Source organism: Acinonyx jubatus, chromosome B1, assembly GCF_027475565.1.
Source record: "Acinonyx jubatus isolate Ajub_Pintada_27869175 chromosome B1, VMU_Ajub_asm_v1.0, whole genome shotgun sequence".
Classification (NCBI taxonomy): domain Eukaryota; kingdom Metazoa; phylum Chordata; class Mammalia; order Carnivora; family Felidae; genus Acinonyx; species Acinonyx jubatus.
Genome location: NC_069382.1, coordinates 24,482,632 through 24,494,969, shown reverse-complemented (window position 1 = coordinate 24,494,969; position 12,338 = coordinate 24,482,632). Strand labels below are relative to the sequence as shown.

Sequence of the window (12,338 nt, the reverse complement as noted above, 5' to 3'; positions counted from 1 at the left end):
GGGAGGAGGCAGTACAGGCGCCATGAGGACATGTTAGAGTTTATGACGGATGCACAATTCATCCAGAGAAGGGCGGTCTACTCTCGCCATCACCACTGTTAACCTCAAAGTTGTAATTCCCTGAAACGTAGACGCCATCCTCTGCTTTCAGGAAAGAGACTGTGTACCTGTGAGCTTGGTGGTAGAGAGAACAGGAGTAAGAGAAACCCTGTGGGTTGTGGCTGGGCAGAAAAAGGCAATTCCATGTGAAGGAGGATGCGATTAAGACAGTGTGTTCCAGGGGCGCCTGGGTGGCTCAGTCAGTTGAGCGGCCGACTTCGGCTCAGGTCATGATCTCGCGGTCTGTGGGTTCGAGCCCTGCGTCAGGCTCTGTGCTGACAGCTCAGAGCCTGGAGCCTGTTTCGGATTCTGTGTCTCCCTCTCTCTGACCCTCCCCCGTTCATGCTCTGTCTCTCTCTGTCTCAAAAATAAATAAATGTTAAAAAAAAAAAAAAAAAAAGATAGTGTGTTCCATCACCCCTTACAGCTTGAAGGTCTTTTCCCAGCAACAATTCTGTATTTTGTTTACATAGGGACAGGGATCCTTAAAAATAACAGGCAGAATCCCTGTTTTATATATAAGGATTTTAAGGCAAGGAAACGTAAATGATGGTTTTCATACACAGAACATCATTTGGGAGAGTAGAACTAGGAACTGTTAAGTTATATTGAGTGTGTATATTTGTGTGTCAGAGAGACAGAGAGACAGAGGGAGATACATGCACACAGAGATGGGGAGATACACACATGCACACACACACACAGAGGGAGATACACACACACACACACACACACACACACACGAGACAGAGAGATTGATTTATTGATTGACTGAGAGAGAAAATACCCAACGAGGAACCTTAAAACTTTGTCCCGTGGCCAAACACTTTAAATCTCTGGAAGAAACTGAAACCTCCGATTACTTTTTGAGAAACTTGATGAACCTAATCAAAGTAATGATCATCATGAAAATAACATTTCAGGTAGTATTAAAAGAAGCATTTTCTTCAGAGGCTTTGAAACCTTGTTTACATGACACTTCATTAATTTCACAACATAAAGTGAAGCAGGAGATCTGGACTTTCTACTTCCCTCCATTCCGCAACAGAGGGCAAAGTGGTATGATACACAGTAGAGATTGTATCTGGTGTTTAGAGAAGTGACTTTTTGTGGATAATTGACAAGTATTATTTAGCCTTTGGTCAGTGGGAAGGTTGGGTGCAGAGGAGAAGTTTGAGGGGAACACGAGAAGTAAGTGCTCTTGAGGTTTGGATGTGCCCCAAATCAGTCTCCATCTGACAAACATTGATTGAGCCATGACCCATGCGCCAAGCACAGGGGAGGCATGAAAAGGGCCAAGTCCCCAGTAATCAGTCAGTTGTGGTAGCCAAAATTCTTTCTTTTCAAGTATAGTACCTGGATTTGCTACTGTGTAAACTGTGTAAGAGGTCAATATATAACAACAACAAAAAAAAAAAAAGTAAAGAAAAAGAAAAACTATGCAACATAAAGAATTTCTTTCTTGGGTGGACATAGACAGCTAAAATCCCATTTGCAGTCAGAGCTGTGGAAATGCTTAATTTTCCTCACATATAAAAAGTAACTATTTTTCTTTAAGTGGCTATTTTTCTTTAAGATGCTTTAAGATGCTATTTTTGGCCACATAGAGACTCTGTGTGTGTGTGTGTGTGTGTATACACACATAGGCAAATACACACACACACACACACACACACACACACACACACACAGACGAATGACAAGACAGAGGCAGCAACTTTCCAGGGATAATATCCTTATTCTAGGATGCCAATAGCTGTCAAAAATATCATCATTTATGAAAATATAAGGGGAAGCAGGAATGTTTGATTTAGTCTTACTCTCAAAACACCAAACCACAAGATAGTTTTGCGTTACCTTTAATAAGACATTGTTTGTGGAACCTTTCCATTTGTGACAATGGGTTTGTCAAATAAGACAACAATGAAGGAAACACTTTTGCTGTGAAAGGGCCAACCAATTATAGTTGTAGACTTTATACTCCTATATCTTAGTTCTTACACTTGCTCTAGCCAATTGCAAACTGTTATCACCAGATAACACAGCTTAAAAAAAACTTATTGGAATGTTGGGTTTCTTAAAGGTTTTATTTTTCTAAAGCCATAATAAAATGGTTACATTTAAAATCTTTTGCTAAAGATTTATCCTAAAGCCATAATAAAATGGTTAAATTTAAAATCTTTTGCTCTCTCTCTCTCTCTTACTTTCTGATTAGACTTGACATTGTTTACTCTGTCCTATACTGGGCAATATTATCTGGTTTAACAAGGAGAAAGATTTTCATGAGCATTTAGGACAAGCTTACAGCCTATAAGGGGATATAACTAGCATGTTATCTTCATAATCTGTCTTATCACAATCACCAACCTTAAATTTCCCCTCTTCAAGTCATGTCAGGGCTATTAGGTGAAAGCCAAATGACCTTTTGCCAATAACACACAGCACAGAAATCTGTTGACACTTGGAGGCCACTTGTAATATTGTTAACAATTCAGAACTTCATACGGATATGAAAAACAACTGGATTACCCAAAAAGGTTAAGAAGATATCATTTCTGACCCATTCACATAGATGATATAAATACAGAGACTTACAGAGCAAACAAGGAGGAGCCATGAAACAGGACTAGGATACCTTTCCTGAATTCAGAGAGATTATTTTATTGCAAAATGCTATATTATATCAATTCGTATTCTTAATACCAGGATCAGGCAGAAGTTCCTGTTGCTTTAGTGTACCCCTTAAAACACAGTCTGCCATTTGGCTGGTGTCACATGAGCCCAAGTACGTTTGAATTGCACCACTGTATTTGTGTTTTATTATATTTCAAACGCCTGCCTCCAGCATACCTGACACCCGCTTGGAACTCAGAGCAGCTCCAGGCTGCCAGAGGAAATACCAGCAGGCTCTCACAGGGCAGGGCAGATTACTCCACTGACACACAGCCCTTCCAGGCCCCTCTCTTGCAGAGACCAGGCCACCTCGGGCCAGACCAGCCCCACGCGGACCCCCACCAGCACAGCAGAGCTCCGTGCTTCTGCCTGAAGCTGCTCATCACGACTGCTTTCCTGACACTCAAAACGACCTTGCTTCCCTTTCAAGGTTAAAAGAAAAAAACCAAAACAAACAAAAACAAAAACAAAAAACCCCCACACACCTCTCATAAAACCTTATCTAGAAATAATCAGACCAGAAACCAGAGAGGCATTAGAGAAAAAAACATCCCAGAAATGCTAAATACCAGAGGAAGGGAGATGGAAATCATTGCCACGGCAGGGAGGAACTTTATCCAGCCGATGAGATCATTAATTATCCGAGTTAATATCTGCGTCCGTGTATGGAACTGTTTTCCTTTTAATATCTCTCATCCCACCCTCCCCCATTCGCCCCTCACCTGCCAGCCTTCTGTCTCTGGTGTTTTTCCAAATGACATCCAGGGCTCTAGCCGTGGAGTCTCGGATGTGATCGCTAAAGGACCTCCGGAGAGGGGCTCTCAGGGGCCGAGCCATCACGTGGGCCTCGGGGTCCCCCATCCACCCGCCAGGGACTTCAGCGCAGCCCTGGCGTCGCGACCATGCCGCTCTCCTCCCGCCGGTGTCCTCCGGCGGCTGCGGGCCGTCGCTGCGCGGGGCGGCCGGGCTGCGTGCGCGCCGGGCCCGGGGGCGAGCCGCCGGCGAGCCCTGCGCCCTCAGGATCCCGGCATTGCGGCTCGCACTGCGGCCCGGGAAGCGCCGACTGCAGGCGGCCTCCTGGACCGCCGCCAAGCGCGCGCGGCTGCCACATCTGGAAAGGCTTACAAATGAGCCAGCGACACGCTCGCGCAGCGCCCGGGCTGCCTTCGTGGCTATCTAGATGATTCTGGCTTCCTGTGTAATCCAATAACTTGACTTGGTACATGCTCGGCCGTTCGTCTATTCAATAACTTGAATAGACGTCTCCTTCCCGGGCAATCCAGGTAACCTTGCACTTCTGAAGGGGAAGGCAGAGCAGGAGGCAAAAAAGCCAGGGAAGGAGAGGGAGGGTGGCAGGTAGAGGTCTCTTCAACTTCCACGGTAAATTCTCATTCACATTTGCATTTGATGGACTCGCTGTGTTTTACTAAGTCAAGGTTTTCGATGAGGCCGTTTATGACAGAGAAAGGTCAACCTTTAGCTGTGGGTGTGGGAAGGAAAATATGGCTGTCATCGGCATCCTACACAGCAGTCTGGATTCTCTAGGAAATGGATACCTGAGTTTTAAAGGAAACATTAATCATCTCCTCATACCTCCCCTCTAACTACGCTTCTACTTACATTAGGTGGTTTCATCATATCATTCTAGGTTTTGCCTCTAAATAGGGTTCAACTGTCCCCTGGTTTTGAGAATCTTTTAGTTCCAAATGAGCAAACTTCATAATTATAATTGCACATCAAAAACTCTCCCCCAAAGAATAAAAAAAGTGCCAAGCACCATGAAATCAAAATATGGGCCAAATGTTTCTTTGACAAGATACGTTTTTGAGTTTCTGAAATCTATTTCTTTCCAATGAGTTTGGCCGATTCTCTGCTTTTTAATGCAGTATTAATCCTCTCTTTTCTCACTATCCCCCAAATGCCATCTTTTAACTTTCAAGGTTTGGCATGGAGGCTTACTATTGGCATCACATAGTATCTAAGGGCCCGTTCATAACCTTTGCAAAATTAGATAATGCTGTAAAAGCACTTTGTAAATTGCAAGGTACCATGTGAATGCTAATTATTATCATAATTATTTTTATATGAAATCATTTTCAGCCCACACTGATCTCCTGAGTCTCCAAATTTCTATAGCATGCATCCTCTTTCTCATCAACTTTGACAACTTAATTATACAAGGGACGATAATTACAATAGTGTGATTGTGCTTACTAGTTATAACTAACACTTGTACCACTACTTATTAGCAACCCACGAGTTTTCAATCGTATTGTTCCCAAATTGTTAAAGCTTATGAGTCTCTCCAACTGAGAATGTGCATGTCAGTAGATATTGTCTTCTTTGCCTTATCATTGGGCTGGACATAGATGAGGAGGCAACAAGTACTAACTGCTGTTATGTAGACCTCTGTCCCTGTGTGTGGGGGGGTCAATTCCGAGGGAAAATTCTCCATTAAAAAAATCTCAAAAAATCTGATTGCCTAATACATGGCTCGATTTTAAAACAAAGTACCCTGGGGGCGCCTGGGTGGCTCAGTCGGTTAAGCGGCCGACTTCGGCTCAGGTCATGATCTCACGGTCCGTGAGTTCGAGCCCCACGTCGGGCTCTGTGCCAACAGCTCAGAGACTGGAGCCTGTTTCAGATTCTGTGTCTCCCTCTCTCTGAACCTCCCCTGTTCATGCTCTGTCTCTCTCTGTCTCAAAAAGAAATAAACGTTAAAAAAAATTAAAAAAAAAAATAAAACAAAGTACCCAAAGTCTGTGTGTGTGTGTGTGTGCGCGCGCGTGCACGTATTTGTTTCTCCTTCAAAGAGGTCTGAGCACTGTGAAACAGGTTGACTCATTTTCTGGTCAGGCTGAACAAGGCAGATCTGTTTGTAGATGAATATTATGAAGTAACCATAGCACAACTAGTGAGCCACACTCTATGCCAGGCATGGGAAAGTTGAGGATGAATAAGATGTCAACTCTGTCTTTGAGGAGAAATCACACTGACCACAAATAATTTCAAAATAGTGTCATAAGTTCTATGATAGACGCATGTACAAAGCATATAGGAGCAAAAAGAAGGAAAGGTAGCTTAGATTCCCAATTGCTCGTAAGCACTGACCTCACCTAAATTTCCAGGCTGGATTTACAACATGCAACCATTCCTAGCATGAATATCAACAGCTGATTGTATGAGTTATGCAAAGTGGCAGAGTGTAATGAAATTGAAGTCTTTCTACACCTAAACACAGAAAGGGAAAAGGGAGCAACAAAGGGAAACAGCATTAATTGAGGACCTACGATGTACCAAAACCTCTTCTAGCACTGTAGATAGATAGACCTCCATGGACACAGACCCTTATAGGTGTTGTTATCTCCTCCTCAGAGATGAGGAAATTGGAGGGCAGAGAAAGAGATTTGAGAAAGGTCAGGTAGTAACTGGCAGATCCAGGATTCACACCCAGAGCTGTCTGCGTCCAAAGCTCATTAGCTTCCCAATCAACTTGATTGTTCATAAATTAATGACAGTGATGACAATGGCCCATTAGTGTTTATCTAGGGTTAGCTGATACCAAGCTATGGGCCAAAGCTCTTGAATCTTAGCTAAATAAAATCACCACAGGGTCCATGGTGTGGAAGAAGCCTGAGTCTCAGATGGGTTTTAGAAGATCCCACCTATGAAAATTGAAGGGCAGTGATCAAGAGAACCAAGGCCTGGTCAACACATATTGCTTAATGATAGGGCGCTCAGGTCTGATCTCCAAGGTGTTCCAGAATACCCTCCTTCTTCTCTGTGACCCTCTCTTTCAAAGACAATAATACTAGTATTTCACTGAAGCGCATCTCAACAGGTATTGAAAAAGCCTACTTATTTTAAGCACAGGTTCCATTAGGTAGAACAGTCCATGGACCTAACCTAAGAAGTTATTATATGTTATTATATATATATAAAAAAAAAGGAAAGCTTACCAATATAAATGTAACTTTTATTGACAGATGATTGGAGAAAGGGAGCATAGCCAAATGTTTTTGAGCAAGGTGGGCTTTAATTATTGATTTTACTGTATTCCAAAGTAGGGCTGGCAACTTGTTACCTTATTTCTGAAAACTCATTAAATTCAAATTTCATTGTGAATATATTTCAACTCCTTGCAAATGAGTCTCAGCCACATATCATGGGAATGATGTAAAAACACTGATACAGTGTAAATTTTAAATTATTTTTATTTTTTTGTTTTCTGTATTTATTGGCCATTAGAAGAAATGTTATATGCAGAAAAAGTGCTTTTCAAAATCTACTGTTTATAGAATAATTCTTCAAGTTTTATTCCACAAGTTCCAAATAACCCCAAGTGTCTTCTGAGAGATAGAGACAGTATGCCATAGTTAATGTTATCTCAGCTTGGCAGATGGGGAAAGTGGGAATATGAGAAATCTGTTGATTTCTTTCAAGATCCTCCTGGGACTTATAAGAGAAATGAGAAGAGCAACATTATGCTTTGATTACTTCTCAGTTCCTTATTGTGATAAAGGGCTAGTTTCAGCCATTGGTGGGGCTGCTTTCTGACCTGGGAGACTCTTGTTTGTATGTTAAGCTACAGACTCTGGCTCAAATAGGTCCCTAATATTTTCCATCTAAGAAAACTATTCCACTTTGGTAATGTATTATAGATTTTATCTCATTTTCTGTAATTGATAAATTTTGTCTTCTTATTGAGAACAAAATTTTTTTAACTTTATAGTCTTTCTAGGTCCCATACGCTTTGATCTAATGCTACAGAAAACTTATTTTTCAAGCCTGTGTAGCATAAATCCACTTTGATCTTATGGCCACTCTTATTTGCTGATGCAACTCATTTAAGCCTCTTTTGAAGTAATTAGAGCAGTAGGGCTACCCAAAGTGCTGGTAGGTTCTTTCAAAATAGTATGAATAATGATGGGAAATGAAATGTTTATTAAGAGTCAATGCCATGCTTAGATCTGGGTCTTTGGAACAGGAAGGAAATTATTAAAACCCCATTTGGTTAAGCCCCATGAGAGATCCAGCCCTTGCAACAGGACAACAGATTTAGTGAATGACAGTGCCTACCCTGGCATAATAGATCTCCCTAAAGGGCTGTAACACCACAAAAGGAGTTCTCCATTGTGTATCTAAGTATCCAAAAGCCCATGACAAGAATTTGTAGTATGAAGCTTCTGTAACTCTGAGGAATATATAAGTGGTTTCTGTTTTTCCAATGAACAATACCTAGCGTGTAGGTTACATGCTGCCGATATCTGCTTTCATTCTGAATTTTGTTTATTTAACATGACTCTATTAATAGAGTGTATTTGCTCTGGTGGAAGTGGCAATTGTATTTGTTAGTGTGCTTCTATAATTGGAACTCTAAGGATTACACTCAGTTTGCTTGAGAATCTCCTCTACGATAAATTGTTAAATATTTTCAACCAAAGTGTTCAAGGCAAGGTTGTTTACACTATCAATTAGGTATGTAGTGATGCTTGGGAGACCAATAGACCACAATGACAATTTTCTTCAAATTGCTGATCTCTGACCTGAGGACAGACAAGAGTCTCCTTGGAAGGCAAGAAGAAAATCTTGGAATATTCATCTATTTATATAGCTGTTTACATATTTCTACTTTTTGAATATACAGAGCATACAAGTATAGTGATTTATGGATAAAGTTTATAAACCAATGTATATATTGGGGTTCTGTGCTCAGAAAGTGTTAGTGATGGGAGTTAACAATCAAAGATATTCAGAGACTATTTCTCTACAACTACTGATATATACCCAAATCACACTAACTGTCAGAGTAAAAGCAACTTGTTTGGGGAATACTGTTGAATAAGGAGAAAGGGTGCACTAAAATAAGAAGCAAATATAAGGAAAGAAAAAGATTCTTTTCTTCCTGACTGACACAATGACACCTTCTTTCCTTTTTAACTACTGAATTTCATTACTGACTAGACTTTCTGAAACAAAGTTCTTCACCTGGGCTGAGAAAAGTCACCTTGCCTCTGAGAAAGGAAACTGCTATACACTGAATATTTATGTTCTGCTCCAAATTCCTATGATGAAAACTAATCCTCAATGTGATAGTATTAGAAGGTGGGGCCTTTGGGAAGTCATTAAGTCATGAGAGTTGAGCCATCATGAATGGGATTAGTGCCCTATAAAAGAGAATTTGGGGTATTCCTTGCCTTTTCTCCATGTAAGGGCTCAGCAAGAAGATGGTCTCTGGCAACCAGGAAGTAGGTTATCACCAGACACCAAATCTGCGGGCACCTTGATCTTCGACTTCATTGCCTCTAGACTGTGAGAAAACAAATTTCTGTTGTTTACAAGCCACCTGGTCTCCGGCATTCTGTTGAAGCAGACCAAATAGACTAAGGCAGAGACAGACCTTATTTCAGTCCTGCCCCTTGACAGCCTTGTGATCTTGGAACAGTATTTTCATGATTGCTGGAAAGGGGATTGACTAGATCCCTGATTCTGGTCCAAAGCGGGAGACAGAAGTAAAGGGTACAGAATCACACAGGATGGGGCCTGTCCTACTGAAGTGGAACAAGAAAGTTTACAACTCTACTGGCGTAGGTGGTCTCATTCCACTTCTCAAAACTATCTCCACAGAATCTAATCTATCAGTAAATTAATTGGCCATTTTAATACTGTCCTCAAGCTATTTTCAAGTTGCTTTGAATATGTTTCTTTGGAGTTGTTCATTTGTTTATTTTGCTTTACTTGTCTCTCAATTATTTCCTTTCCATTTTCTGTTGATTAGTTGACTCTGGTTTTCTACACTGGAAATTTTGGCAGAAAGACAGGAAAGAAAAGGTGCTAGAGAATGGGAAGAGGAAGTAGTGATGCTCCCAGAATTTTTTTTTAATGTAATGATTTCAGATTTTCTCCTGTGTCATGATTTCGGAACGTTAAAATACTTTTAATTCTATAGAAATATCAACAAGGATGCAACACCAATACTAGTACTAAAGAAATAATTCATCCAAAATTTATGTTGCCTTAGCAAAGAATAGGATATCTACTGGTAAAATAAATTTTAGACACAGTTAAGTTTAGGAGGAAATAATTTCCTTGCTCTTATTTTTCATTTTCTTCTATTCTTCCTTTGGTCATTTTATTCTTCTATTATTTATTCTTCACAATATAAAATTCCAGTACATTATGAATTAAAGGAGTCCAACATTATGACATGGAATTACAGTGATGTAATTTCTCTCCAAAGATTTACAGTATGACTATCTGAATTGCTTTTAAATTGTATATATTTCAATTCATACTAGTTTTGTATGTATCTTTATATTGAGGTTAGAACCAAAAAAATCAATCTTTTGTGGATTGTGAATTATTAGACTTCTGAGAAACAAAAATAAATACTCAAATGCTTTATTTTACCTTCATGTAAACTCACTGCCACAAGTTTCCTTAAAGAATGTCAGATGTGGTTATCCTTTGGATTATAACAATTATCAATAACCTCTAATAACATGCTATGCTAATAATAAAATCAAAAGCAATTTGGGATAATGGCTGAATGGTGCACTCAAGCATATACATTTAGCAATAGTTTCAAAGTCAGACAACTAGGAACACAAATATTTTCTATGTTAATATAACCTATTGATAATTAGGTTAATGTAACCTAATTATACCTTTTCAACCATATTACTAATAAATGTTATTTATTTAGAGGACCCAAAACACTGCTAGTAACAGCTGGTTTGAATGTTTTCATAAAAAGTTATTTTACAGGTTGCCTTAACTTTTGTCCATGAAAGGATTCTGATGATATACCCCACGCCCCCCCCCCCCATACAACAAATACAAAATAATGTTTTTCAGAAATTAAACATAGGTAATTCAGGACTGTGACTTCTGAAAGAGGGTAAAAGGAAATGGATGAGCTCTACCATTGCTACAGCTTACTGCTTTAAGGGTATTTTCTGGCCACAGAGTGTAGAGAGGAAAACCAAACATAATCTGAGAATCTTGAGGTGACAGAGATCAGAGTTTATGGAGACTGAGGCAGTTAGAATTTGCAGGTCAGAGTATCAAAGGAAAGAGAGCAACGTAGTGAGCTCTGCAGATCTGCAGAGGAGTCTCCCCAAGCCTTTGACTGAATACTGATCTGCACAGGTGTAGAAGGAACTTTCCCAAACTTGAGAAAGAAGTAATGGAAGTCAACAGGCAGATAACACCCTGGCGCTCACACAGGGCTGCAATTAGTTTCTGTTTCCACCAGTCAGCATGAGGAGACCTCATGTAATATGGAGTATTAGATAGAATCCCTAGAAGAGTCATGCCTCAGTAGTGGCACTAAATTAGTTCTGCTCTGGACCTGCTAGCAGAAGAAAGGAAATAATAAAGAGAAGAAATCATTGAAATTGAAAACAAACAACAGAGATTAAAAGATGGTTCTTTGGATAGATCAACAAAATTGATTAATCTCTAGTCAGATTAACTAGAAAGAAAAAGTGAATTTAATAGGATTCAAGGTTAATATACAAAAATCAATTGTATTTCCGTATGTTAACAATGAACATTGCTAAGTCTCATTTACAACATGATCAAAAAATATGAAATAGAGATAAATTTAACAAATATGCATGCCAAAACATATACACTGAATGGTTTATAAAACACTGCTAACAGCAATTAATTACCTGAATAGAGAGATATACCATGTTCATGGATTTTAAGACTTATACAAGAACTTTTGTGGCGTTAAGTGAGACAAAGCTTTCTTAGGACCCAATATGCATCAATCATTAAAAAAAAAAAGGATAAATTGAACAAAAAAGACTTTGCTCTTTTAAAAACACTGCAAGGGAAAGAAAAAGTCAAGCCACTGGCTAGGAGAAAATATTTACAAAACATATACCCAGAATATATAAAGATCCCTATAATTCAACTTAACAAAAAGACAAATAATCAGATTTTAACAACTGGGCAAAATTTTTGAAATAACACTTTACAAAAGAAGGTATAAGATGACTAATAAGTACATGAAGATACATAATCTCATTAGTCATTAGGGAAATGCAAATTAAAGACACATTGAGGTACCACTGCACACTGAAATGAAAAAGACTAACCCTACCAAGTGTTGGATAGGATGTGGGACAACTGGAATTCTTATATATTGCTGGTGGGAACGTAAAATGGTTTAACCAATTTAAAAGTCTGGAAGTTTCTTACAAGGTTAAACTTACCCTTACCAACTAAATCCACTCAGGTATTAGTCAAAAGAAATGATAACATACGTTTGCACAAACACTTGTAAGATAATAGTGACAGCACCTTTGTCCACTTACAGGTAACTCTATAAAAGGCACAACTATAGTGCCACACACGAGCTCAGTGCTTGCTAGAGGCTGAGGATGCGGGTGGGGGGTGGGGGTGGTGGCGGCGGGTAGAGTGAGATTCACTATAACGTACAAGAGAGCTATTTTGAAGGTGATGAAAAAAAGCAAAATGACAAATAGGAAATATTTTCAACATAAATAACCGAACAAGTGTTAATGTCCATAATAAATCACTTCTACAAATCA

General features: G+C 39.5%; 1 protein-coding gene across 8 annotated transcripts in view; it reads right to left on the bottom strand.

Moving 5' to 3' along the window:
- DLC1 (DLC1 Rho GTPase activating protein) overlaps positions 1-12,338 on the bottom strand; it is a 423,086-nt gene that overhangs the window by 177,811 nt on the left and 232,937 nt on the right. Inside the window, exon 1 of one of the 8 annotated variants that reach the window (XM_027077276.2) lies at positions 3,495-3,783. The exons of the other annotated variants lie outside the window; for them this stretch is intronic. Coding sequence (XP_026933077.1) covers positions 3,495-3,633 — 139 coding nt within the window. The 5' untranslated portion in view covers positions 3,634-3,783. Of the gene's footprint in view, positions 1-3,494; positions 3,784-12,338 lie in introns of those variants that run through there. 8 annotated transcript variants of the gene reach the window in all.